This window comes from Thermobia domestica, chromosome 5 (assembly GCF_964235325.1).
Source record: "Thermobia domestica chromosome 5, izTheDome1.hap1.1, whole genome shotgun sequence".
Lineage (NCBI taxonomy): Eukaryota > Metazoa > Arthropoda > Insecta > Zygentoma > Lepismatidae > Thermobia > Thermobia domestica.
This window is the reverse complement of record NC_137458.1, coordinates 129,764,188-129,791,868: the sequence shown is the minus strand read 5'-3', so window position 1 is coordinate 129,791,868 and position 27,681 is coordinate 129,764,188. Positions and strand designations below refer to the sequence as shown.

Here is a 27,681-nt window from a genome sequence, read left to right as displayed (position 1 = left end):
ATGTCGAAATCTAGTTTCTTGGCCATATTTGGTAGAGAAGTATGGAATATCGAGAAACGAAGTAAAATTTAAAGTGCTTCCGTCCATAAAGACGGCTGCAGTGGCCAAAAACCTGATTGATCAGAATAAGGCACAAGAATGTGCTTCAAGTTTGAAAATTTTATTTTATTTGTAGGACGACACTGTAAGGGAGTAGACATCTACTTGAGGGTATGCTTATCATGGCCGCCATCTTGAAGTCGGCCATCTTGTATCTCGCTCGACTTTTTTAAATAGGAAGATATCAAAATGGAAATCAAGATATCAAATAAGATATCATGATCATGTAAGATCATGTAAGATGGTCATGTAAGATATCAAATTGGGCTCGAATTTTAGGAGAAATATAATGGTGAAGTCTGTGTTTCCATAAGTCCATATCTGTAAGGCATAATGAAATGTACATTGATATGATTTCGTTGGTTCAAAGATTTCTTAACAGCTGCATCTTTTTGAAAAGAATTCAAGTCAGGAAAACCTAATATACGCTTGTGAGAATATCGTAGGTAGCTACTTATGAAACGTATATTCAGCTGGAAATCGTTATCGACTGCAGGCAAAATGAAATGGAGATGAGAGGATCACAAACCTTAAGCAACTGATGGAAGATGGGTTACATATTTTCCATTGGATTATTTGAGTTAGAATACAAACCTTCATAGGCAGCCACCTATTGAGAGCGCACTAGTATATATTCGTTTTCCTGACCTAATTAAATAAAAAAATAATACATCGCCGGGAGTTTTCGTAGAAGAGTACAAAGTTTGCGCTCTGGTTTTGTATCTTTAATATAGCTACAATAACAGAAAGGATATGCAGAAAAGTCGTACAGAAGCTGGTTTACTTGATACCATCTCGGTATTCACAGTAGTGTCACATGACATAATAAGTACGAACGCCAGGAACTTTTACTTAGTGGGGTGTTGAAAATAAAAGAGGGTGTGCACCCAGAATAATGATATACATTTTTACACAAACTCAAAGAAAACAATATTTTTAAGCCCAGGGGTGTGTGTAAGGAAATTTTGGAAAGTGTTAGGGATGTTGATGGTGTGCAGAATACTCCCTGGATATAATATCTATTTTTACAACAAAAGTTATAAACGTAAAAAAATAAAGAAACTACTGCTGCATTAAATTCAGAAAGTATTTGCTTATATTCGAAACATTAATACAAACTATTCATTTACTTGTTAGGGAGAGGTCATACTATTCCTTGTGAGTCTATGGATGTAGCTGTATTCAGGAATAAAAGTGGATCTGAGAAGGTAGGGAGACGCATGAGGTCACGCCGTCCCCTGTGCCTATCTTTGCCCATTGTAATTATTTTAGAAAGTGGGGGGACGATACATATATTTTCTGGAAGTGATAGGACGACGTCCCTCCGCGTTCCCTCGCACTTTTACCCCTGCCTGTACTGCAATAATGTTGTTGTGTGTACTTGACAATCGAGAGTAAAAAAGCCATCTTAACGATACCAAAACTACTTGGCCGGAGGTCCCAAGAACACAATGGCATCTATTAATTACATGTATTAAGAGCAAAATTTAGTTATAGGGACCACAACACACTTGTTTGCTCTGGAGCCTAATATGCTGTCAAATCGGCACTGGAAAATAGATTAGACTGAAGAGTAGAGTAGACGGTACTAGCGCGGGGCCCCCTCAGGCGTGGGGCCCGATTGGAAGCAGTTGGTCCAATCGGCTTAAGTCCGGCCCTGACTGTTCTATATAAAGCCATTAAAGCAAAGTTTAACTTTATAAAATGAAGTTCTGTCAGACGAGGAGCCCTAATTAAGTATAATATATCATCCTTGAAACTATTTTATATCTATTGCGTATGAATAAATAAGTTTTAATTGTTTTGTAATATATAACTGAGAATAAGTAGTAGTTAAAATAATGCATAAAAAAATATAAACTTATCAAGGGAGTGCACTGCTTTTTCATCCAACTTTCGTGAGTTCAATTTACACCTGTACCCCTACCTGCCCCTGCGGTCCTGATTGATAGTATAATAAACAAGGATGTTATAAATAGAGGATCTGCCCATATGTATCTACATCTTATAAAATCGATGAAGCCAAAAAACAACCGAGCATCAGCATGTCTGATTGGCTACTCTCGTATCTGCCATCGTCTGATTGGCTACTTTCATTTCCGCCATGATTGTTGGCTCAAGATATTGCGATCTTATTGGGCAGAGTAGGGGTGGCGAAACTGCGACGTATGGTTTCAAGATTTTGTCGTAAGGGCAGATCCTCTATTTTATAAGATTCTTGATAATAAACGTAGAAGAGACATCTATGCAAGTGTTATAAAAATATGCTAATACATACCTAAGCCTTATAATAAATTACTAAATTCTTTAGATTTCAACCTCGCAAAACGAGAATTATATTCGGACCCTGTATTTATTATTATTATTATTATTATTATTTTCTTTAAAATTTTAGGAGCTGTGGTGGTATTTGTGGTGGTAACGGGAGCAGTAGTAGGGGAAAAGGTAGCAGTTGATTGCTCAACACACTGCACCAACTGTGTAGATGTTAGTCCTGACCAATGTCCACCAGGGACTGTATTTCGAGTGGATGGAGATGCTTGTGGATGCTGTGACTCATGTGTTATCTTAAAAAGTAAGTTGTCACAATGGTATTATCTGAAGTTCAAACTTTGTTAGAAACGTAATATGGAACACCTTCCAAAATTGAGGCAAAATTTATGATTACGAAAAATGTATCATATTCCACGACTTGATAATGATTTCAAGGTTATCCTATGCAGTCCGTTTCTAGTACTCAGACAAGGAACGTATGCAAACCGCGACAGCTAGATATTTATGAAAATTGGTACCCTGACTAACTGTGGATAGCTAATCATCGTGGTGATAGTAACTCGATGCGGAAATGCTTTGTTTACCCGCTACCTATAATACATATAGTTTACCAAACAGTGACCGGGTGAGGCTGTGCCGAGATACACCTCAAAAATGCCCGAAAAATGCAGAAAATGAAAAATGTTTGCAGGTAACCTGTTACCTACGGAATGGGGACATGTGACCAAAACACGGCAATAGTGTCACACAAGCAGTATTGCCATCCCAACTCAAACTTATAGGTTTTTTCAAATAGAATGTCTACCATTTTATAGCATTAAAGCAATTGGCATAAAACATGAAAGAAAATAAGCAAAAGGTGGGTTATCGAAGTTGCCAAATAAGGGAGACATGAGGCCCCAAAGCTGAGAAATTATGGAGTCCGTACAGAGAAACGAACAAATATACAACAACAGCAAGACTGCAGAAGAAACAAACGTATACTAGAAACTAAACTACAACAAGTACAGCATCTAATGACTAACGGGCTTGATACAGGATTCACCAAAAAAGGCACATGTTAGAGTAGCCGTAGAAAGAAGTCCATGTGACATAATGCGGAAATCTGAACATCAAGTCTCCTATAGCGCAGCAATTCCAATGGCGTTTGTGTGGAATCGATATCTCGAACCTTCCGAGAGCTACGAAAAGATCTGTCTTGGAGTTGCAATACTGCCTAAAATCCTACATGCCCTCCAAACCACAGAAACTACGACGTAGCACCTGAAAAGAGTACAGAAAGCTTTGGCACGAAAAGTAACAAATCTGTAACATCAGAATCGTGCATCAGAATCGATTCACAAAGATTAATGATCTGTGATAGGTGTCAATCGAAATTATCGGAGACGTTGGCATGTGAGACAATGATGAAGACAAAACACACTACATTCAGGCTACCCACAATATATAGGCGCAAAATATTTTAACTAATAGACCGAAACGTACACCAAAAAAGGCAAAGAGAGTATGGCTAAATACGTACATTTTTCGCCCTAGCTGCACACTCGATATGACGTATCAAGTCCGTTAGTAGTAACTGGATGCTGCGCATGCTGTGGTTTACTTCCCACTATACATTTGTTCCTTCTGCAGTCTTATTGTTGTTGTACATTTGTTCGTTTCATTGTACGGACTCCATAATTTCTCAGCTTTAGAGCCTCATATCTCCCTTATTTGACAACACTCATATCCACCTTTGGTTTATTTTCTTTCATGTTTTATGCCATAGTTTTTAATACTATAAAATGGTAGACATTCTGTTTGAAAACCTATAAGTTTGTATTGAGAGGGCAACACTGCTTGTGTGACGCTACTGTCGTGTTCTTGGTCACGTGTCCTCATCCTACAAGTATCAGGTTACCTGCACACATTTCTCATTTTCTGCATTTTTTGGCGATTTTGTGGATATAACTCGGCACAGCCTCACTCGGCCACAGTTTGGTATATGTATTATAGGTAGGAGATAAACAAGGCATTTCCGCACCGAATGTCTATCGCCACGATGACTAGCGATCCACAATTAGTCAGAGTACCTATTTTCATAAATATCTAGCTATCACGGTTCGCATACATCCCTTGTGAGTTTCGTGGAATACTGAATATACAGTGAGAATCCGATAACTCGAAGCTCAAGAGAATAGACAAAAATTCGGGTTATCGAGTTTTCAAGTAATCAAGGTTCGAGTTATAAAGGTGGCCACAACAAAAATTCGAGATACCAAGGATCTGCTTTCCTCATTAAAAAACACTAGATAACCTCTATAACTCGAAGTTTTATTCGTTCAACCTCTAGAACTCGAAGTTGTGAAAGTTTCTTAAACTAAGTAAGATGACTAGTAAAAATAAAATATTGTATATGTACTGTTTCGGAGATGGAGCTTTCATGTCTAGACATGAGTAAAACACAATTACAGTATATATTAGCAAGAATGACAGAACTAGCAATAATGACAATTACGTAAAAGCATAGAGATATAACTTCGAGTTATCGAGGTCACATCAGGAGAAATTCGAATTACAGAGTTAAACTTCGACTTTTAGAGGTTCCCAGATACGTAAGTTCGAGTTACAGAGGTGTTAAAATATGTTTATGAAACCCTTAAAATTCGACTTACCGAGGTTGTAATTTTTAAACATTCGACTTATAGAGGTTATTTTAGCATTCAGTTTTATGGAAAGTTTTCAAGGGAATGTAAAATGTCTCTAGTTATTGAGGTCCAACTCGATCCATTAATGAATACCATATTCATTTTAAGGATATCTTTATTTGTTAAATATGGCAAACTTGGCATTATATTATGAATTTCTCACATAGAATAAAATAGCCATTCTTTATGTATTTTCAAATTCTGATTTTTTATCAGCTTTTTTATTATATAGGGTTTCCGCAAAGGGTTGAGATCATTACTCTGGTTGATAACAATTTTTAAACTAGTACAACTACAGATATTCTGTCAGCACCATTCCTACAGGACATATAGATTTTTATGATAAATAGGATTGAGCAGAGAAAATCAGTTTCACACTGACATGAAAACTTTTCTAAATTTTGAGGCAGAAAATCATCATGGATTGCATCGGCGAAAGGTTGATTTGTACAGTATTATCTCTGCCAAACGTATAATTGGTTCTATATCGAGTTCATGACAAAGATGGCCATTTGACAAATCTGGTGTCACATTGGCTCAGACTCATTATCTTCAATGGAACTCCCGCTCAATAATGTCAATGATGCTCACGCTAGTTCAGATTGAGCTCGTGCTCACTATTCCCAATAAGACTCACGCTAGCACAATCATTCACTTATTTACCTCATTGAGCTCGCGCTCACTAAGGGCTCTGCCTAAATGGGACTCGCATTAGCTCGTATGCTCACGCTCGCTCGAACTCAGGCTCTGGCCGGACTTATAGCAGTCATGTTCACGTGAGTTTGCACTCATTAATTGAAGTTGAGGCTGATTGAGCCCGGGAGCCAGCCTCGTGAATTTTGACCACTCTGTTGAAGTCTATTTGACCATTTTTGGAGAAATTTTATTTCGATCTAGCAGAACTGAAGCGAGAGTAAGTTTTCTTCCAACACGACGGAGAACTCCCCACACTTCTGACAATTTCATTTCTCGTATTTTATGAGATGTTTACAACTGAGCGCACACTCTGGAAAGGCTTGTGACCCCCAAGGCCATTGGACCTGTTGATGACATACGATTATTATTTGTCACAGTTTTCGAGAGAAATGGCGCACGAGGGGAATCCGCTAATTGCTAAGGAATTAAAGTATAAAAATCAGGAATACCATTTAAAGCAGGGATGCAAATAAGCAACAAAATTTTACTCGCCCAGGAAAGAAGCTACTAGCCCACATCCCACAATAGAAATCATTTACTTACCCTTGGTATGATATTAAATACTCGCCCGCACCGATAAACCACTAGCGCCGGGCGAGTGGGCAAGTGGTTATTTGCATACCTGATTTAAAGTATCACTACATCAAACTGAACTGTGTCTACATGAACTTGTTTAAACATGTTCAAAAGTGTTTTGGATGTTGATGGAGTACAATTCCAGTATTTATAGTAAAGATCAGTGCTCGTTACTATGACATTATTCTTAGGATAGAAAGGTTGTCGTAGTGGTGAAAGTTTGTGCCTAACAATGTATAAAGATATTCATAAATACAAACTTAAGATTCTCCGCTAAACTCAACCTCTCTTTTAAAAATTTTAGTGAATTAGGGTAAGTATGCCTTAATTTCGTAGTATATTATATGTTTCAATTATAATATTTGCAAACAGTGGCGTATTTACGATTTTGTTTCGGGAGGGGCTTTGCTAACTTTCGGGGGGGCTTTGCCTGAAAATGTGAAAATTCTGCAAGATATTTCATATAATTTACTATAGTAAGTAAGATTTCGGGACGGACTTAAGCCCGGAAGCCCCACTAAATACGCCACTGTCTGCAAATAATAACAGATCAGATAATTTTATAAGCCTATTCTAACATGAATAGGTACATATATGTTCTTATTTTTTGGTTTTAGAAATTTAGATAATTTTGCCCTTTTGGTCCTAATTTCGCAATAAGGAAAGTTACTATTTCTTAATAAGCAATAAATAGGCTAACTTAATTTCGCAATAATATCTTCTTGTTACTGACTTTACGATGAAAAGATCCAACAATGGTACGTCTTCTTGTCTGCCTTTGCTTTCACTGTACCGAGTCTTTTTTTTAAAAAAAATCTTACAGAATTAAACCTATAATTGGCTATAGCTACATAAATTTTCAGTACTGTACAGGGGCGGCGACTAGAGGTGGCAAGAGGGGGAAGTTGCCCCTCCACTTTTTTGAAGTGACCCCTCAATGTATGTAGTTTCATTTGGAAATGTAAAGTTTTTGTATGAATTACTGGTTCATGAAAAAAGATGGTGCCATATAATTGTATTTGCCGTTGCGTGAGTACGTGTTGGTTAATTGTCTTCCTGTGGAGTTAAGAAAGCTACCAGAATTGCGTTTTAATTGCAATTCAAAGCAATGAAGATTGCAATTGCGTGTCGTAGCATATGCTTGTAGTATTAACTGTCTTTCATTTTCTAAGAGTAATAACATACATTTAATGGCATGTGTGGAATTGAAAATATAAGTTGTTCATTAATCCCCAATTTCAATGTAACTTCTACAAAACAAGACTCATTATTCATTACTATGATTAATATTATCCTTTGTATTTATTTGTTTTGCAAATTTGTTATTAAATAATCTGATGAAATAATTCTCCAGACAGAATTTTAAGATGTTCATGAGCAAGGAATCAAATCTCTTCTTACAATTTCGTAGTTTAAGAGTACAAAGGGCTACTGCCTACTTACGTTGCTCTTGTCAATTTACTTATTAAATAATAAAATATGATATAAGGTATTTTAACTGAAAAAGATAGTATCCTATTAGTGACGGTGGGGTGCTGACTGCCACGGGTGCTGACTGCCACAGCCAATTATTGGTGCTGATTGCCACGACTGGCACTGATTGCCAATATCAAGGTGCTGACTGCCACGATGGCGTGCTGACTGCCACGAGTCTGAGAGAAAGTTGCTAGACGTAACATTACCGGCCACCAAGAAGCATGAAAGAAACTAGATGAACCTTAGGATCGTGTTGTTCAGACCAACACCTAACAAAGGTAGACAGGTCTCTGTATGTTCACTCATGTCCAAAATTATTGTCACATGATTATAAATATGTTGTTCTAGTAATATAATTTGATAACGAATTCGTTCGGTATTTCTTATAATGTTAGTATGTGTATAATCGGCAAAGACAAATATGTGGTAAATTTCATGTCAAAAGAGCAGTAAATAAGAACAATAAAACGAAAATAAAATTTTCTTGTCCATTTAGTTACATTTTATTTTACTCATTATGATTTTCGTATTTATAATTCTTTTCCTATGAAATTTATCACAAATATACATTTCCTGATTATACACATAATATAATTATTAAAAGTACTCTGCAAAATTATCAAATTAAATCCTTACAAGAAGACAGTTATAAATATGCGACAATAATTTTGGACATGAGTGTACTTTCAGTTTTGTCAGGGAGCGGTGCGTACAAAATTGGTACTTTTTATGTATTCTCACTTGAAGTCCCCATGTCAGCATGAACTGTGTACAGCTGCGCAAATTGTTTCGAGCAGCTCTTGAAAGTTCCATCAAAAAAGCACTGCTGGCTGTCCCTCACAAGGGAAGTTCAGGAGAAAGCACTCGTCTGCAGAGAAACTAAGCATGCCATTTGAAGTCCCAATTCATGCTGATTATAACAAGCTAATAAAATTCCTGTACGGTTGAAAACGGTTCGAGATATTCAACTTGGAAGTTTATATGAGAAAATGAAAATATACGCATTTATACGCGTTAAGTACAACATAATTAGTAAAGAATATTGACATACAAATTGAAAGCTATCGGAAGTAACAGAAAAAAAGTATTTCGCAATAACTAACGGGTTTGTTAGATACAATTAGTCATTACATTGTTCACAATAATCACAATAATCACATATAACTTTGTAACTTATAGGATGCCACATAGATTTGCTGTGATGATTACTAAATTAATCCCTACTAAATTAATTAATGATCATAAATTTAGTATGAGGGATTAATTCCTCTCTTTCCAAATACAGTTTCTCCCAAGCTCGTGGCAGTCAGCACCTTCATATTTGCAATCAGCGACAGTCGTGGCAATCAGCACCAATAATTGGCTGTGGCAGTCAGCACCCATGGCAATCAGCACCTATCCAGTAGGGTGTATCGAAAAAAACTTTTTTCCGAAATCCGATTACGGCTAGTGCGGATTTTTGGCCAAATGGCATCAATAAAACGTATAGAAAATCTCAACTCGATCAGACAACTCCTTCTGCTGCCGAGTAGAGCCCAAACATTAGAAAAATCAACAAAAGATTCACATTTCAACTGATTTTCCAAAAAATATTTTTTAAATATTTCCTATATTTTTCGGTCTTTTAAATTATTGAAATAGCATTGGAAAGGAGAAATAAATACTTAAAACAAATTTATTACGGTTATTTCTGTACACCACAAGCATAAAAACCTAGTTAATTATTTCTAACTGATTTTCTGGCGTATCGTACAATTACATTTTAATATAAAATTATTGAAGTCTCTTGAATAACGAAGAAAACACTTTAGTGCTAAATTCTAAGAGCAGTAATAGTATAAATAATTTGCTCCCAATGCCGTATGCATCTGCTTATCACACTAGATCACCTGCCGCCCACCTCTCCCCGAACGCCTCTTCTCTTGTACTTTCCCAGCTGAAAGGATATGTCTTATCAGTCGCCAGTAGTCAACCAGCTGTGTCGAACGTGATTGTTGCTGCTTGAGTTATTTATTAGTGCTGTAGGAAATTTTAACTAAATAATTTGTTTTCGTGTGAAGTGCAGTATGTAGAAGTGAGAACAGTGTTTCAGTTGTGTTAAGTACTTTTTTATTAGGAAGAGAGTGACAGATACGCTGACGTTATGGCATCGACAAGTTTGTTACGGTCTGCTGTTAGGAATAGCATTATTGGGACACCCAAGGAATTGGGTAGAACACAGCTACCAACCGTTGAAATGTATTGAGACAATACCGATGGGAGCGAGAAGAAAAAATGAGAATTTCGGGATCCCGGAAAGAGCCTTCAACAAAGGATTTACTTCTATCGTCGCCAGGAAGATTGTAGAAAATTGAGGTTACGCCTCAATCAGCAGCGAAGCAATTTTCAGTGTCAGAAGGATTGTTGCAATGATATTGAAGTACCATAATATTGTTTGTGACTTGCAAAACTCAGCAAAGTCCGGTTTCCAAACTTCTGCGAAACGAATTGCTGATTTTCAACAGTCTGCCAAATATATTTCATTTGATATAGCCTTTTGTAAGTGTTCCGATTCTCTTGCATGCAACTGCGAAAAAGGAAGAAAAGTGCCAGTGATAGAAGCGCCTTTTCTTCTAGATCAAAGAACCACAAGATTGAGGCGTAACCTCAATTTTCTACAATCTTTCTGGCGACGATAGAAGATAAATCCTTGGTTGAAATCTCTTTCCGGGATCCCGAAATTCTCATTCTTTCTTCTCGCTCCCATCGGTATTGTCTCAATACATTTCAACGGTTGGTAGCTGTGTTCTACCCAATTCCTTGGGTGTCCCGATAATGCTATTCTAACGTCAGACCGTAACAAACTTGTCGATGCCATAACGTCAGCGTATCTGTCACTCTCTTCCTAATAAAAAAGTACTTAACACAACTGAAACACTGTTCTCACTTCTACATACTGCACTTCACACGAAAACAAATTATTTAGTTAAAATTTCCTACAGCACTAATAAATAACTCAAGCAGCAACAATCACGTTCGACACAGCTGGTTGACTACTGGCGACTGATAAGACATATCCTTTCAGCTGGGAAAGTACAAGAGAAGAGGCGTTCGGGGACAGGTGGGCGGCAGGTGATCTAGTGTGATAAGCAGATGCATATGGCATTGGGAGCAACTTATTTATACTATTACTGCTCTTAGAATTCAGCACTAAATTGTTTTCTTCCTTATTCAAGAGACTTCAATAATTTTATATTAAAATGTAATTGTACGATACGCCAGAAAATCAGTTACAAATAATTAATTAGGTTTTTATGCTTGTGGTGTACAGAAATAACCGTAATAAATTTGTTTTATGTATTTATTTCTCCTTTCCAATGTTATTTCAATAATTTAAAAGACCGAAAAATATAGGAAATATTTAAAAAATATTTTTTGGAAAATCAGTTGAAAAGTGAATCTTTTGTTGATTTTTCTAATGTTTGGGCTCTACTCGGCAGCAGAAGGAGTTGTCTGATCGAGTTGAGATTTTTTATACGTTTTATTGATGCCATTTGGCCAAAAATCCGCACTAGCCGTAACCGGATTTCGAAAAAAAGCTTTTTTCGATACACCCTACTATCCAGTTATACAACTTTCCGTCAAACGAAGTGTTAGAAACAATCAGGAAGACGAACATTGATAAACAAATTTTCAAATCATATCTTGCTCCCCCACTTTTAACGTTCAATCGCCACCACTGGTACTCTATATTATCCTTATAATTTCTCTCCTAGATTTACATACATATTCTACTCCAAAATCTATGGTAAAAATATCTGGTGAAGTTTGAAGTTACTGATACGAATATCCATACTTGAAGATACATTTTTACGAGGGCTTCAGGTCCTAACAAACCTGAAAAATCACACTACTAGTTTTATTTAATCTAATTTCTTAAAAATCCTCCGAAAAAATATTCTTTCATACAACTGAATACCACTCAATTAACAATGATGAGAAGTACTTCCACAGACATTTGTCGTTTTATAAATAGTATTGGTTCTTTTATATTGTTATATTTGTCATTATTCTTTATTCCACTCAGATAAAGGCGAGGAGTGCTCTTCGTTGGTGTTGCTGGACTTCCGCCCAGGAACCGTGGATCTTACTATTGCCAACGCTGAATGTCAACATGATTTAGAATGTGTCGGCGGAGTCTGCTCAGAAAAGATGGGTACGATATTTCCTTCTCTTCCTTACTTTTTTTCTATTTCAGTAGCATTGACGTCATTAGTATGGCTTTCTTTATATAAATTTTATATTTAAAAAAAAATACTAGCAGAGCCTCTGCAGTACTTCTATTTTTCGCATTCCTTATTATTTCTGCAGTACTTTTTCGTCATAAAGTTAACAAAAAACGTAGACTAGAAAATAACAACGTTAAAATTTTGTAAAATAATTTTAGTATTTTTTATGGTATGTTTTATTTACTATTTCAAAAATAAACAAGAAATACAGTATTATTTATGTGTTTATTCATAATATTGTTTCGAACAATGGTTTCTAACCTGAGGGAGAAAACTTCCGGAAGCTGTCGTCAGGAGCATCATTTGGGGAGGACAGGGTGAAGTCCCACTCCCCTGAGTTTGAGAAACATACACTTTTTTAATCAACTGAATACTAAAATAATAATTTAAAACCATGAAACTTTTATGATGGTAGACCATCTTTTGTCTCTTTCCCCTTGCAACACCTGAAATGACACCACTGACTGCAGTGAAGACCGTCCAGTAAATTAAATACCACACAAACAAGAATTAATTGTTGAGTAATATCTGTGGTTTCATTGAGAAAAAAGCTGATAAAAATTATAGTGCATTGGAGTAGTATCCAGAAATGTTGTTGGAAGTAAGTAAAAATTAGTGAGATTATTATTATTACTATTACTAATAATTTGAGAATTTAATGCTGCATGTAGGTGAATTTTGAAAAAAAAATATATCTGCATGTAAAAATATATCAAATATAAACATTTCCTCCATATTATCGGTATTTTAGAACAAAAATTAATATGTGTGAAAATTTCTGAAACTTGTCAATTTTCTTTTCTGAAAGAAGTAATGACTCGCGGTAGCTCAGTGATAGAGCGTTCACCTCTGGTACATGGGTTTCCTGGTTCGATTCCAGTTTGCGCCAAATGGGTTTTGTATTCACTTTATTCACTATGATCAACATCATGAGCTGCTTCGTGGCTAAGTGGTTAGCGACGCATCTTTGGAGTGAAAGATCCGGGTCCGATTCCCGGGAGACTGATGTAGTTCGGATTCCACGTACCATATAGCTTCGCTGCTGAACGGGACGCTAAGCTCAAAATCAACTCAACTTGTCATCATTGTCTCCTTTAGCCTTCACGGTATAATCGTGAGACATACAGATGAAAAATTTAATTTCATCCTTTTTCTCTGAAAGAAGTATCATGTGTGTTAAATCCAACATCTGCGTAATATCTGGATAAAGGGGTATATTTGCAACTGTTCACCTCATAGCACGATGAATAATTGAAAATAATACATACTGTTTGGTTGTAAAATACTTATGTTACATACTATGAAGCCACTTGAAAAGCACGCGTGCTATTAGTGGTACCCGAACACTTTCTAAGTGCATAATCACAAGATCTTTATCCTTTTTCTGGAAATACTAAGGGGAACTACTATAAATACGATATGGCAAATTGAAAATACTTTATCTAATTAGAAACACATCGTTCATACCTTTTTTTCCTCGTCAAATGAAATACTCATTTTCAAAGGAAAGATGCTTAATTTTTGAACAAAAAACTCTTTAATTAAAATTATTTCTTTTTGTGACAATTCCTTCCTTGTTTTCGCGACAAGATTTCTTTTTCGTAATCTTTTGTTTTCAAGCAATAAATATTTTCTTTACAAGGAAAATTATTTTATTTTCAAACAATTGATGCTTTCTTTTATAATTAACAAGATACTTTCCTTTCAAAAATAAAATAAAATAAAAAAATAAAAATAAAAATAAAATAAACGAAATATGGTTTGTTTCCAAGCAAAAGAGGTTTTTCTTTTCGAAGAAATTTCTTTCTTATTAAACAAAGACACTTTCCTTTTTTTTTAAAGAAAAAAATATTTCTTTATAAACAAAATATTTTCAAACAAAATACTTTTTCTAACTAAAGGTACTCTTGTTTTCAAGCAAAATATTCTTAACATAAAGCGCATAATAAATGGACGTTAAACTTTAACCGCCTTATGCACAGTCGTTTTGACGTATGATTAGTGTCATACTAAAAGTCTGACTACTGCAACTAACATATGTTAGTCGAACCGTTTAGTAAGGCACCAATCATGCGTCAGAACGACTCTGCATAAGGCCCTATTCATTTATTTCTAGTACTACTAGATAACCTTTTAATTTACAAATTAATGTAATATTTCTGCTATACTATCTAAAGGATAAGGAAATAATACACTAAAATCACGTAATATACTGTAATATAATTCTATATTATAATGCATAATTTCGTTATATTTTTCTATGACATTTTTGTAATTTTGTTAATTTTTAACAGGACATTGCAATTTAGATGATGCATCAACTTCGTATCCCTCAAAATGTATGGATTCTTCTTCCTTATATGCACCTCAACAGTGCAACAGCTCTCATTGTTTCTGTGTGGACGTATATACTGGTGCTGTACACGAATCCACTGCTATTTCTGCTAAGGAAGCCACGCGGAGTCAATGCAGTAAGTTATTTCATTATAAAGCCATTAGTTCTCATTTACTCATTTTTGTTTAATATTTTGTAGCTACATTTTTTAAAAACATTTTTAGTTTTCTGACATGTACTTTGTCGACTGGGTTTAGTATTCTTCAATAGGACGGTCATTTGCTGTGGGTCCTAATAATTTTTCGAATTAGCTGACTCAACAGTAACATTGCACGTATACTTAACCATCTTCAGTGAAATTTTTTGCTGATTAACTAAATTTTGCTAGAATGAGTTGAGGGCAATAATCTTTATTCAGTTGTTTAATAAGTTACTACAGCTATTTGCTCTTCTTTTCTTAAACATTCTTTTATCCTTATTGGGATATACATTTTAAAAGAGTTTGGTGTCCAATACACCTTTATATATTTATCCGGTCGGTCTGTGTGTTCGTCCGACCGTCCGACCGTCCGTCCGTCCGGGAGAGAAATCTCAATAACTATACTTGATGGATCTAGACGTAAGACATGGAAAGTTAGGACCCGAGTTCGTTGGCGGACCTGGTATTCAAACCGGAAGTATGGGGGCCGCTGTGTCCCAGTGGTAGTTCACCTCTGGTGCATGGCGTCCTTGGTTCGATCCCAGCTCGCGCCAAGTGAGCTTTGTAGTGGACAAACACCGTGTACGTGAGTTTTCTCTTGGTTCTCCCGTTTTCTCCCACTTTCTTCATTCCACCATTTCATTCATTTCTCATCATCACCGTCTCCTTTAGTCTAGCCATCATAACCGTGGGACGTAAAACTTAAAGATTTCATTTCTAACCGGAAGTGGTAGAAATCTATAATTTCCGGTTGTAACATTGGTCACTATAGAGCAAAGACGGCAATAGATAACAAGAAACTGTTTTTGGCAATCGATTAAGCATTCCAAGAATGCATGTCATCTTAATCCTTAACTCTCTACTAAAACCGGAAGTGATACAAATTCACTACAACTTCCGGTTTCAATATTTATCCATATAGTACAAAAACAATTAAAGATAACGAGAAGCGTTTTTCGGAATCGGTTAAATGTCCCAAGAATGCATTTTCATCTTTATGTACAAAGCAAACTTCTTTACGTGGTGTACACACGTCACTGATGATTGTTCATAATAAAAGTTCTAACTATTTCATTGAATGGATTAGGTTAAGATTAACTTGGCAAGAATACAAACATCTCTGAATGTGTTGATAGATTTCATCGTCTGCTAATGAGTTATCTCGATTGTTCCGTTCCGTTCCTCGAGATATTCTAGTTTGTAACTGTGTTATCTCCATTATACCTGAATGCACTTCTCTGTAAGCCTGATGTCTGCCTGAATTTCTAATCGATTAACACATTTTCGGAAGTGTGATTGCAAACAAACATCAGCGTTACAAACAACTTCATTTTTTTCTTATGTTGGAGGAAGAATCAGCTTTTTACGCAGCGGTGTTGCCTAATTTAGGCATGCACTTCTTTGGCAGAAACGGAGTTTATATTGTAAATTGTGATCATAAAGGCGTAACCAAGACTTTTCGTATCGGAGTGCACAAAAGTAATTATAGTAAAATTTTCATATGAGTGTGCACAAATAAAATGAAAGCAAAATTTTTCATATGAGTGTGCACAAAGGAAATTAAAGCAAAACATTTGATATGAGTGTGCACAAAGGAAATTAAAGCAAAGCTTTTCATATGGGTGTGGTCATATGGTCGAAGCTTTTAATATTAAAGCAAAGCTTTTCATATGGTCATATGGGTATGGTCAAAGGAAATAAAAACATTTTTTAATGGAATAAAAGCATTTTTTTAATATCCGCAAAGAAATTTAAATCAAAGCTTCTCATATAAGCGTGCCCAAAGAAAATGAAGCCGGATATTTCAAATTGGTTTGCACAATGGAAATTAAAGCAAAACTTTTGATATGAGTGTGCACAAAGGAAATAAAAGCAAAGCTTTTCATATAGGTGTGCACAAAGGAAAGTAAAGCAAAATATTTTGATATGAGTGTGTACAAAGGAAATTAAAGGAAAGATTTTCTTACGGATGTGCACAAAGGAAATTAAAGCAAAGCTTTTAGTGTAAATGTACAGAAAAGAAATTAAAGCATTTTTTTAAATGTGCGCAAAGAAATTTAAATCAAAGCTTCTTATATAAGCGTGCACAAAGGAAATGAAGCCAGATTTTTCAAATTGGTTTGCACAAAGGAAACAAAATCAAAGCTTTTCATATGGGTGTGCATAAATAGAAATGAAAGCAATACTTTTCGTATGAGTACACACATAAGGAAAAAAATCATATGGGTGTGCTCAAAGGAAATTAAAGGCCACTCACCATCTCACTATAATATTCGAATATGTTTCTTTTGTTGGATTTTAAGCGTAGATCTGCTAAAAGAAAATACATTGCTAAGAAAATTACAGATAACAAAATTTTTGAATACGTGGCAAATGAAAGAAAGAATTAAGCCATTTTATTAGGGTGTGCGCATGTACACCGCGTAGCTACGCCTACTTTTGTGTCTTTACGTTTGTTGTTTTTAGACTTGTCTTTGAATATGTTCTAATCGCAGTTGAACACATTTATATATTCACTTTTCGTCTCCTCTCTTAGAAAAAGACAGATTTGGTAAGATGAATTACTGATGATTCCTGTTTTTCACATTTGTGCCCATATAATTTTCGTTAAAAATTTCAACACACAAAGCCTCCCAAACCAGCTGTTGGAGGATACTCATTTATTGCTTTATCTGTTTCAAATTACAAATGTGTCACTGTATGAACTGTCCTCCAATCACGCAGTACTACCGTCCAAAGCAGAAGATAGCGCGCTCGTCGTTGGCTGCAGCTGACTTCATGTCCGTGAAAGTACTTGGCTGTTGCCACGTCACCCCAATGATCAAAAGCTGTATAGCCATAATTGTTTGGCGGATGTTCATAGGAGTGCACCAAATTGCAACAAAGCGACAAACAAGTCGGTTGAGACAAGGTCGGAACTAACAGTATATAATTGGATCCCTAAGCTTCTTCGTAGCTAAGTTTTAACGTATTGACTACCTAGGCAATTCTTTACTTTTTAGCCTATTTGTTTGTATAGGGAATTACTTTTTCTATTTTTTTTTTTGAATAAACTGGAATAATAGTTATGTGATTTTACAAGCATGATTTCTTTTTCAAATCAAAAATAGCTATAAATTTTAGAATATAAGGAAAAATCATAATTGATGGATATGGGTGCAATATGAGAGGGCAAGACAATATAATCGTTCCCTCTTGCCACTTCAACAGTTTTTCACTTAGAAAAATTGAAAGTGATATGTATGAATACTTGATTAAATTGCTCTAACGCTCCTCTTCCTACGGAAATCTCCATTTAGTTTGTATTGCCTTTATCCCAGGATTTGAAAACCAACACGGAAAATTAGGATGTAAAATATTCACATTAGTTTATTGTGTCTCTATCCCAGGAGTTAGTAAATAACACGGAAAACTACTGTAGATGTAAAAATCTGTATTAGTTTGTACTGTTTTTGTTTCAGGATTTGATAAGCAAGACGGAAGGGTCTAAAACCAATTACATAATGCGTCTTTGCGTACTTCTAAAGTAGCATTCCAAGCATCAAAATGAGGAGTTTTGTTGTACCTATTCCACAATAGTTCGCAAGTTTTTCGTTGTTTCTATATTTAGGTCCCTACTTGTTGAAATGCCCGTTCTTTGCACTGCACTGGGAGAATATTTTGTGGAAAATACATGAACCTATTTGTTTCTCATAGGACACGCATTTCAATGAAAGTGATCCAGTTATGGTCACTGGTGATTGTGATCCAGTTCTTCTCTTGCCCAGTATCAGTTTCAGCCACATATTTTATTTTATTTTATTTTATTTCTATGCTTCCTTACGTAATATACACTATCTTAATAACTCGATATATTATTTACACTAGTTACCTTACTGTTGGTTTACCTTTTACTAATTACTCAAGATTGGAACCAACATAATATCGTATTATGCACGTTCTTCGCACGGAGATAATAGGTTTATGTCAAATATTTGAACCTCTTCCCCCTTTTAGGAATACGCATTTCAATGAAAATGGGATGATAAAAGTCCGTAATATCACCTCTTCCCACCTCAAACCCCCTCACATCCTCCACGGCAATGAATTTGGACTTCAATGGCTTTGCGGATGTTACTATCCACCTCAGCGACCCGACCCCGAGAACTATGCATTAGGTACTAATGTCGGTCGTGTTCAACTAGTTGACATGTTACTCTCTCTCATCTGTTCTCCATCTCACCTTGCCAAAAAATGTGATAAGAACGTTAAGTAAGGTCAGGGTTCACTCATGTACTAAAAATCATCAAAAAATCGTTACAGCAGTCTAAGAAGAGTTAGCCGTCAAATCTTACATTTGTTTTTATTTATACAGGTTTACATATTCATGTACTAAGTTAAAATGTGCGAAATAGCTGCTTTTCCGCAGTAAATTCGAATTTGATTCTAAGGCGAAAAGATTATGTTTGTCGTATATTATTACATAAGCTCTATTTAATATACATGTAATCATATACCGATAATAATATACCCACACCTATTACAGTGATTCAAATTCCGCCTTAAACTGCAGAATCATTTCTTACAAATAGACCTAGTGCTCAAAATTGACATTAAACTTTAACAAACAAATAAATCAATGTCTGTGCAAAAGGAAAAACTGTGAACGACTTTTATTCAGTGATGCCAATCCGTTGGAAAAACCCCATTTTGTGGGTGTTTTAGACATTAATTTTTCGAATAGGGGTAAAGAGAATTTTCACCAAAGTTGGCAGCATGTATGGGATTTTCCATATATATATAGTAATGTTCTACGTGGTGTTGTATAGAAACAACTTCACGCTCACGCTTTACAAACACCATCATATGGTTATACAAGAGGATTCTACACATCAGATGGATCCACTATCACCTGGAGACGACGGATTTCTGGCTCCTCCCACAAAGCAGACGACGACAACGGAGCCACTGCCGTCCGAGGACCCGTATAAATTTGATGACCGACAATATGTATATAAAATAAAATCCACCAAAATTCTCTATGAGCGGAAAGAAGGTTAATAACACTTGAATAAACGTGAAATCATTGCTAGTTATCAAATTTTGTTGTTGGAAAGCGCATGTTAGTGTGAAACTGATTTATGCAGGAACTTGTGACTCAAAAAAAAAAAAAAAAATAAATAAATAAAAATAAAAAATAAAAATAAAAATAAAAATAAAATAAAATAAAAAAAGCACCAAGGAACGTAAATTGTTCTCTGGAGTTTAGGAAATAATCATAAACGGAGGAAAGTAAATTATCAAACGATAAACAACCAATTTCTAAAACATCCCACACGAAATATCTGGACAATGAAGTTCATCTAGTTTCACTACATTCAGTAAATTGTGGCACAAAAGCGAGATGGAAATACTAAATTCTGATAATAAAATATACTTGCTGTCATCAACAATTTCAATAGTCTCTAGTCTCTTTTAATTAAGGAAAATACTTATAAGGAGTTCAGAAGATCAGAATTTACGAATAATTCACTCAAATATGAAAGAAAGTAAGTGACATACAGTATTTTCAGTTTCCATATTTTGTAAATTTTGTAACTATAGTATATCGCGTGGGAAATCTGAGAGCAAAATGGAAATTCCTGCATTTCAAGATGGGATTTTATAAGGTTCTAGGTTGGCATCACTGCTCTCAGTTTCCATGGAATGCCTCCTCTGATCTCTCACTTTTTTTTTCTTTCTTTCTTTGCGTGGTTACATAAAGGGTATTGTTTGTATTCATTCTCTTTCTCAATCCATTGATGAACTGATGGTTTGCATTAGCAAAGCTACCCAAATCATCAGTACGACATCGTCCGGCACGTGAACAAAGAATTTAAATATTTGGTAGAGAGGTTGCCTATATAGTGATGAAGGAAGTGTACTGAATGTTCGTAAACAAACAGAAGGAAAATTTGTTAGTTATAGTGACAAAGCAAAATAGAACTTTTGTTTCATTTTTTTTACAATATAATTGAAAAATATATATAGTGATTTCTCATATAATCATTTTGAAAAATTCCGTACTATTACTGGAATCTCTTTTTGTCAATGAAAATAAGGTTATTCAGTTGAAGTAACAAACATTGTAATCAGGATTATTTTTGTTAAATAGTCAATAAATATTTACTCAATTACTGTTCCTTTTCTCTATTTACATATTAAAGCAACAAAATGCTTTCTGAATGCATTTTTAACATCACTTTGAACTCTATTAGTTTCTCGCTCATAATCTTAACTTGTAAACTTTCTACAGAGTATTTGTTTTCTTTGAAAAAAAAATACATTTGCAATTCTTTAACAGTTTTATCTAAATGTTTAATACTGAATAAAATCTCACTGTGTTTTGTTTTATTATAGATTGTGCTGGTGAAATAAGTTCCCAACTAAACAACGGAGCTCTGATTGAGGGTCACGGTAGCAAAAGATGCGACGAATTTGGGAATTACATGCCCGTCCAATGCTCTTCTTGGCACTGTTGGTGTGTGAATCCATTAACGGGAATCCCAAAGTCAGGATCAAAAGTACTTCTTCCACCCAATTATATGGATATCAATAGTTGTGAAGAATTAAGTGATTTCCCTCCTGTACCCAAAAGAATCAAAACATCTTCGGTAAGACAAGATCCAAAAAGTGGTACTTTGTTAGCGCATTTAGAAAAAGATTGCAAACTGGATTCTCATTCACAAGCAGAAAGAAAAGAGTCACATTCTCTAACAAGTTCTGGTTCATTGAAAATGAACGAACCATCCTTATTGCATTCACTAAACGTTACAAGTGGTCCAAATGTTTTTAATAATGACCATACCACGAAGGAGAAAACTTCAAAGAACTTTACGGTAGTACAACTATCAGGAAATAAGACAACTCATGAGGAGCACCTAGGAACGAAGGAAGAGGATGGACATTCGAAAAAACCCAAAGAAAAGCCGCAATCAAACGAAATCGAAATTCATCGGAGAATAGTTGTTCAGCGTGGTCATAACGTGTATTTAGTATTAAATTACGGATCTGATAACCACATCATATCTAAAGAAACAATCAAAAATGATTCCTCAATTCCTTATATAAACGAACCAAGAACAAAATTTATTAAATGGAAATCTAAACATACGAAACCTAAAACAGAAACAACACATAAGCAGGAAACAGACAAACCACAAACTCACAATAACGATGAACTGTCAGGAAGTGAGGTTAGATCTATGCTGCCACCTGGATCAGAGGTCGATCATCAGCATAACTTAACTCACCATTTAGATACCGCAGTTACAGCAACAAACATTTCCCACTTACAATCAACTGGAAATGAGGGTAGTGTATCGAAACGAGATCATGAATCAATATCTGCTAGACGAAAATTGTTAAATGGTACTCATGACGATTTCCATGGATCTAGGAAGGAACAATTATTGACAGAAGAGAAAAATGGAAATACACATATATCTGAAACACACCATCCGCTAGAATCTGTACAACTGACGATCAATCATTCACTTCACAAAGAAGACACAGGAACAGCAGATCACAATCTGCAAACTGACAAAAATAAAGTGGCTGGTTCTAAATCATCTCATCACGAATTTAATAATCACGACTTACACGGGAATAGAACTTCTCCAGATTCCCACAAGTCTTCCCATGAAAATCATCATGACTCAAATACATCGTCTGTAAATAACACTCTGGCAAAGAATATACAACATTCAGTCCAACCTCTAAAGGGAATCTCAATTACGGAAGAGTTTTCAGCCGGCCATACTCAAGATTTTCAGCACGAGTTTATCGGAGAACCATTAGCAATACACCTAACACAGGAAAATAAGGGAGTTACTTTAGTGCCACACGAATTCTTAGAGCACGAAAATGGAAAACATTTATCGTTTACCAGCAAGAAACAATCAAGTGCACCTTCACATATTTCTGAACAATCTCAACAGCAAGTTGCAATGCATGTTTTCAATGGAAATGTTGGAGAATTACATAGTAATAATAAGCACAATGAACAGAATCGAGACGAGTCAAAGACGATTTCTAATCATCCATTAACTGGTAGCGCAATGCATACCCAAATAACACAATCACACTCACCGAACACTTTAACTACGCATATTCCAAACAAACAACACCAACAAACTGAATTGTCACATGCAAACAATTTCCAGAACTTTCAATCTAAGGGTAAACTTTATCACACTGAGAAACCAGGAGAACAAAAAGACCAAGAACTATTAATTATGCCAAGTGGACTGCGTACTATAAATGTAGTGCAAGCAAATCCAAATATTCATGAAACTTCTACATGGAAATCTAACAAGATCACACATAAAATAGAACCAAGTCATGTATCTCAAGGAAACAAACACAATTCAGGCGAAGACAAATATGAAAGAGCTGATGACAACAATGGAAGTCATCATACTGCAAGTGAGAAACCTTTCTCAATAATTCAAGGTGTTAAAAATATCATCAAGAAATTGTCACCTTTTAAAAATAAAGACTCTTTACTCCCAGAAATAGCTGTAAAAAGTAATTCTGGCCTATTGGATAATAGCAACGTACTAGGGGCACCTTTGCAAGTAAGAATTCAGAGATCTCCTCATGAAGTGAACCAAGACAGCGATGAATATAACAGTCATGATTCTCTTGATGGAAATGAAGATCCAAGTTTGTTTAATGTAGATAGTATGTTATCAGAGAGCAATCAATTGATTAATGGTGGCATTGATGATATGTTCGAAAGCTCAATATTTGGGATTCGTAAGCCAAGATTAGCTGATGTTGGAAACAGTGAAAACATTAATGTCAATAGAAGTTCACTGACTTCTGATAAAAACAATTTTACGAATGATGAAAATTTTACATTAATTAATAGAACTACTAATAATTTAGCTCCACTTGAAGTGAACTTGCCTCCGGGTATTAATTTTGGTTTTGTTGAAATGAAACTTCCTCCAACGTTTATCAATCCAGCTTCAGCAACCTCCTCAGGAAATCAAGGGCTTACTCCAAGTAACGAGGGAATTAGAAGTTTAAATACTAATGGTCTCTTGTTAGATTCACAAACAGGTTTCGTTAAAGGACAACCTCAAGACACTAACTTTGAATTTAAAGATAATTCAAGTCCTCCAAATGTCTTTCCTGAAACAATGCCGTCAACTGCTGTTGATAGTTATCCAACAACTAGTGTATCTCAATTTACTAGCAAAGCTAATCAACTCTATGAAACAGAGAGTAATCCAACAACTAGTACATCTGAATTTACTAGCAAAGCTAATCAACTCTATGAAACAGAGAGTAATCCAACAACTAGTACATCTGAATTTACTAGCAAAGCTAATCAACTCTATGAAACACCTAACGTAGAAGTATCGTCTAAGTTATACAATTTACGGAATTTTCCAGCAGCTAGCTCGCCAGAACCTATAGAACTTGATACGCAAAGTGTACTAAATTTCACAAATGGTGATATGCGAAGCACTTCAGAGTATCAAGAGTCTGCAAAAACTAATGTTGCAAGTTCTGACTCAGAAAATGCTGTTACTTCTTCTAGTTCACCATATTTGTTCAGTACAACTCAGAAAGGTATTAGTGACTTAAATTCTGCAGTTATGGAGGAACCCATAAATTCAAATTCCAGACAAGGATTTGGAGTGATAAATGTAAATAAACCTCCAGAAGAACTTCTCCCACAAGCTAAAATCTCTGGCAACACTGAGTTACAGGGCACGCAACAGCCAACTTATTCTACAACAATTAGCTCATTTCCGAATCCCCTTCAAATTTCTTCTACCGATAGTGCTCCTACAAGTGTTATCAATAGGGACGCATTATACATTCAGTCAATGATAGATAACATCCAAAACTCAAACAGAGCAAGAAGTGCTATTCAACAACCATATTTAGTTCCTAAATATAATATTAGAGAAGCTAGACCTAAAATCGAACTAAATCCCAGTGCTCTACTATCCTTAATCACGTACTTGTTATCAAATGCTAACAATCCTCTGAAACAACTCCTACAAAACCTCAATCAAATGACACAGACATCATCACTGTTGGTAGATCAAGAAATTAGTTCAATTCCGAAGTCTAAAACTGTCGATATGAGCGTAAAGGATTACTATAAACCAAATTTACAATATTTATTGGAACAGCCTGCTAACAGGGAACCAAAAGTAAAATATGGTGGGTCAAAAGCCAAAAATGAAATATCTGGAAGACTTTTAGATTTTGAACAACAAGACGAAGATCTCATAGCGCCAATTTTGGAAAATCAACAGCAAGAATTAAATTCTGTCTTAAATAAGTATAATTTACAACATCTTACTGACCTGGAAACTGCGGATAATACACTTAAATATTTACAAGAGAACCCTCTGCTCGCATCGAATACTTTACTTAAAAGACCATTAAATAGCCAAATTAATCTTCAACTCCCGGACATAAATGCTGAAATGCAGGATATTCTATCTGGTTACAATATACAATTACATCCAAAACGTAGGGAATATGTCAACATTATAGACTCGGAAAGGAAAGTGGAAAATTATAACCAATTTCCTGAAACTTACGATTCTCGGAAGATGAAAGTTCAAACACCACAGATAGATGTTGCACCTGACAATTATGATACACAAGGTTCACACTTTAATTCATCTGCACCAGATGACTATGCAAGATCACCTTTAGTGACAGTGGCCAAACAAACAGGAATGGCATTGAACTTTCCCCGTAAGAAAGGCAAGAAAATTATAAGAAGACGCAGGCCTTTGAGACTATTGCGTCTCAGAAGTGACTCAGATCAAGAAATATCCCCATCTATTTACGCTGATTATGTGCCAGAGGAGAACCAACCTTTGTTGAAACTGAAAGTTCAACATTCCCAAATGCCCAAATCACCTAATATTGCACCAGCACTTTTGTCGTTTCAAGATCCCACTCTAAAAAAATCTACAAGTAAATAAGCTACAGAAAATACACTGAGTACTGAAGCGGAGTTAAATTCAAAACCTTCCGAAATGGAGTTTCTTTCAAAGGTAATACGAACTAGAAAATTACAGATTAAAGATAAAAATGACAGTTAAAAGGTAAATTTTTATATTGTTATAAATAATCAAAATGGATGCTAGAGCTTTCGTTTCATTTACCAGATTTTTGTCTTTTAAATTATATCAAACTTGTAATTCACATTAACTTTACATATGATATACTATGTAAAATAAAATAAATTTGTTTTAATAAAAATATTTCATTGGAAATGAGCAGAAATTAAGTATTGTTTAAATAATGTCAAAATGTTGGTCTTGTTCTATTCTCGTTTTTTACAATTCATGTAATTATACGAAGCCTGTACAGAAAGTACCCGATATTTTAGCCTGAAGGGGCAATGGGCGTGGCTAGAATCGCCATCTTGGTGTCAGAATGTTGCCACATCCAGTACGCATCCAGTTGTTGTAGCGTGAGGACTGTGACACTCTTACTGTGCTTTCTCTGACGTGTTACAAAGTGCGCTGCAATAGAAAATCCGCGTCTTGTGAGGTGCGTTCTGTGATTAGGTTTTTGTTGAAAAAAAAAAAAAAAAAAAAAAAAAAAAAAAAAAAAAAAAAAAAAAAAAAAAACAAGCCAATTGAAATCCGTTGACAACTTTGTGAAGTGTATGGATATGGAATAATGAGTGAAGGCCGAGTGAGGCATATGCACACACGGCCAATCGTATCGGACAGCTACTGGATGGTTTGGGATGGGAAGTGTTCGATCACTCACCATACAGCCCGGATTTGGCGCCGAGCAACTACCACTTCTTTCCAGCGATGAAGACATTGCTCGCTGCACAACGCTTTGATAAGTACGCCGAACTGCATGCCAGTGTAAGCCACTGGTTGAAATTGCAGTCGACAGACTTCTACCGCGACGATATTGAAAAGCTTGTGTCATGGTATGATAAGTGTCTTAATTTGGATGACGATTATGTGGAAAAATAGCTTAAGAGTACCTTTCAAATGTATATAATATAATTTGGCTTGTTCATTCTGTTACTTTTTTTTTTTCAAAACGTCTGTAACTTTCTAGACAGCTCTCGTATTTCAATATAGCTGATATCTTGCATTTTGGTTCATATCGTAAGTATAGTGTACGTAGAGGGTCGTTCAAGTTAATCTGGGACTTTTTTAAAAAAATACAACGACGGATTACACACCCTTGCAATTTCACGACAGATTATGCGACGATTGTCCTGGATCAGCTGCTCCACGCGCTGAATGTTCTCAGGAATGACTACCGTGGGCTGTGATCCACTACGACCGGGTTCGTCAGTAATAAAGACACGGCTATCTTTTAAGCGCGTACACTATTCAAATGTCTTTACTGCGACTGACTGCCTCATTACCGTATCAAACTTGAAGTCTTCTGTAAATTTAAGCAGATTTCATGCCTTCGTTCACTAACAACTTCATCACAACACGCTGTTCCACGTAGACGTTCACACTGTTGTCCGCCATCTTGAATAACGGTCTATCCAGAAGCGCGGGAAATGAGCGTCGTCTACCAGTAACAGGACACAGGTACCAGTTTCTACTGCATACACAACCTTCAGCTTAGGCGTCCATTTAAACCTTGAAAGAAAAAAAAGTTGTGGATTCACTTGAACGATCCTCAAATTTTACCATATAAGCCTATATTTCTGAATCCAAGACAAAATGTGCTTACCGCAATTTTAAGCCCCAAAATATGAGATCGTATTGTTTTCACGATATATGATATACAGTTTCTTCTTTATTGAAGAGAATCACGAGCTTCTATTAAGCTTTAACTTCACCATCTTCTTAGCCTAGCATTAGCCTTGAACGTTCGCAGAGTCAAGGAACCTTCTAGTAAAGAAGACTAAAGGCAGCGCCGTAGCTTTGATTTTCTTCTGGTGGGGCAAGCATTAATACACGTATTTGGGCCCCCTAGAAAAAAATTTCTAATTCTTGGGCTCCCTTTCCATCTTATACTCTTTATTGGCCCCCCGGAGCCTATGGACCCTCCCGCACGGCAAGGTCTATGAGGCCG

General features: G+C 35.7%; 1 protein-coding gene across 1 annotated transcript; it reads left to right on the top strand.

Annotated features, from left to right (window-relative positions):
- On the top strand, positions 1 to 25,889 carry LOC145685240 (uncharacterized). The gene is made up of 5 exons (XM_081757602.1): positions 1 to 61; positions 2,495 to 2,674; positions 11,875 to 12,003; positions 14,371 to 14,547; positions 20,989 to 25,889. Exons 1-5 carry the CDS (start codon positions 1 to 3, stop codon positions 25,593 to 25,595), a joined length of 5,154 nt encoding a protein of 1,717 aa, XP_081613728.1. The 3' UTR covers positions 25,596 to 25,889.
- Positions 25,890 to 27,681: the final 1,792 nt, after the last annotated feature.

Coding starts and splice junctions, on each gene's coding strand:
- LOC145685240 (XM_081757602.1), top strand. CDS start 1: ATGTCGAAATCTAGTTTCTTGGCCATATTTGGTAGAGAAGTATGGAAT. Junction 62..2,494: donor ATGGAATATCGAGAAACGAA/GTAAAATTTAAA, acceptor TTAAAATTTTAG/GAGCTGTGGTGGTATTTGTG. Junction 12,004..14,370: donor AGTCTGCTCAGAAAAGATGG/GTACGATATTTC, acceptor AATTTTTAACAG/GACATTGCAATTTAGATGAT.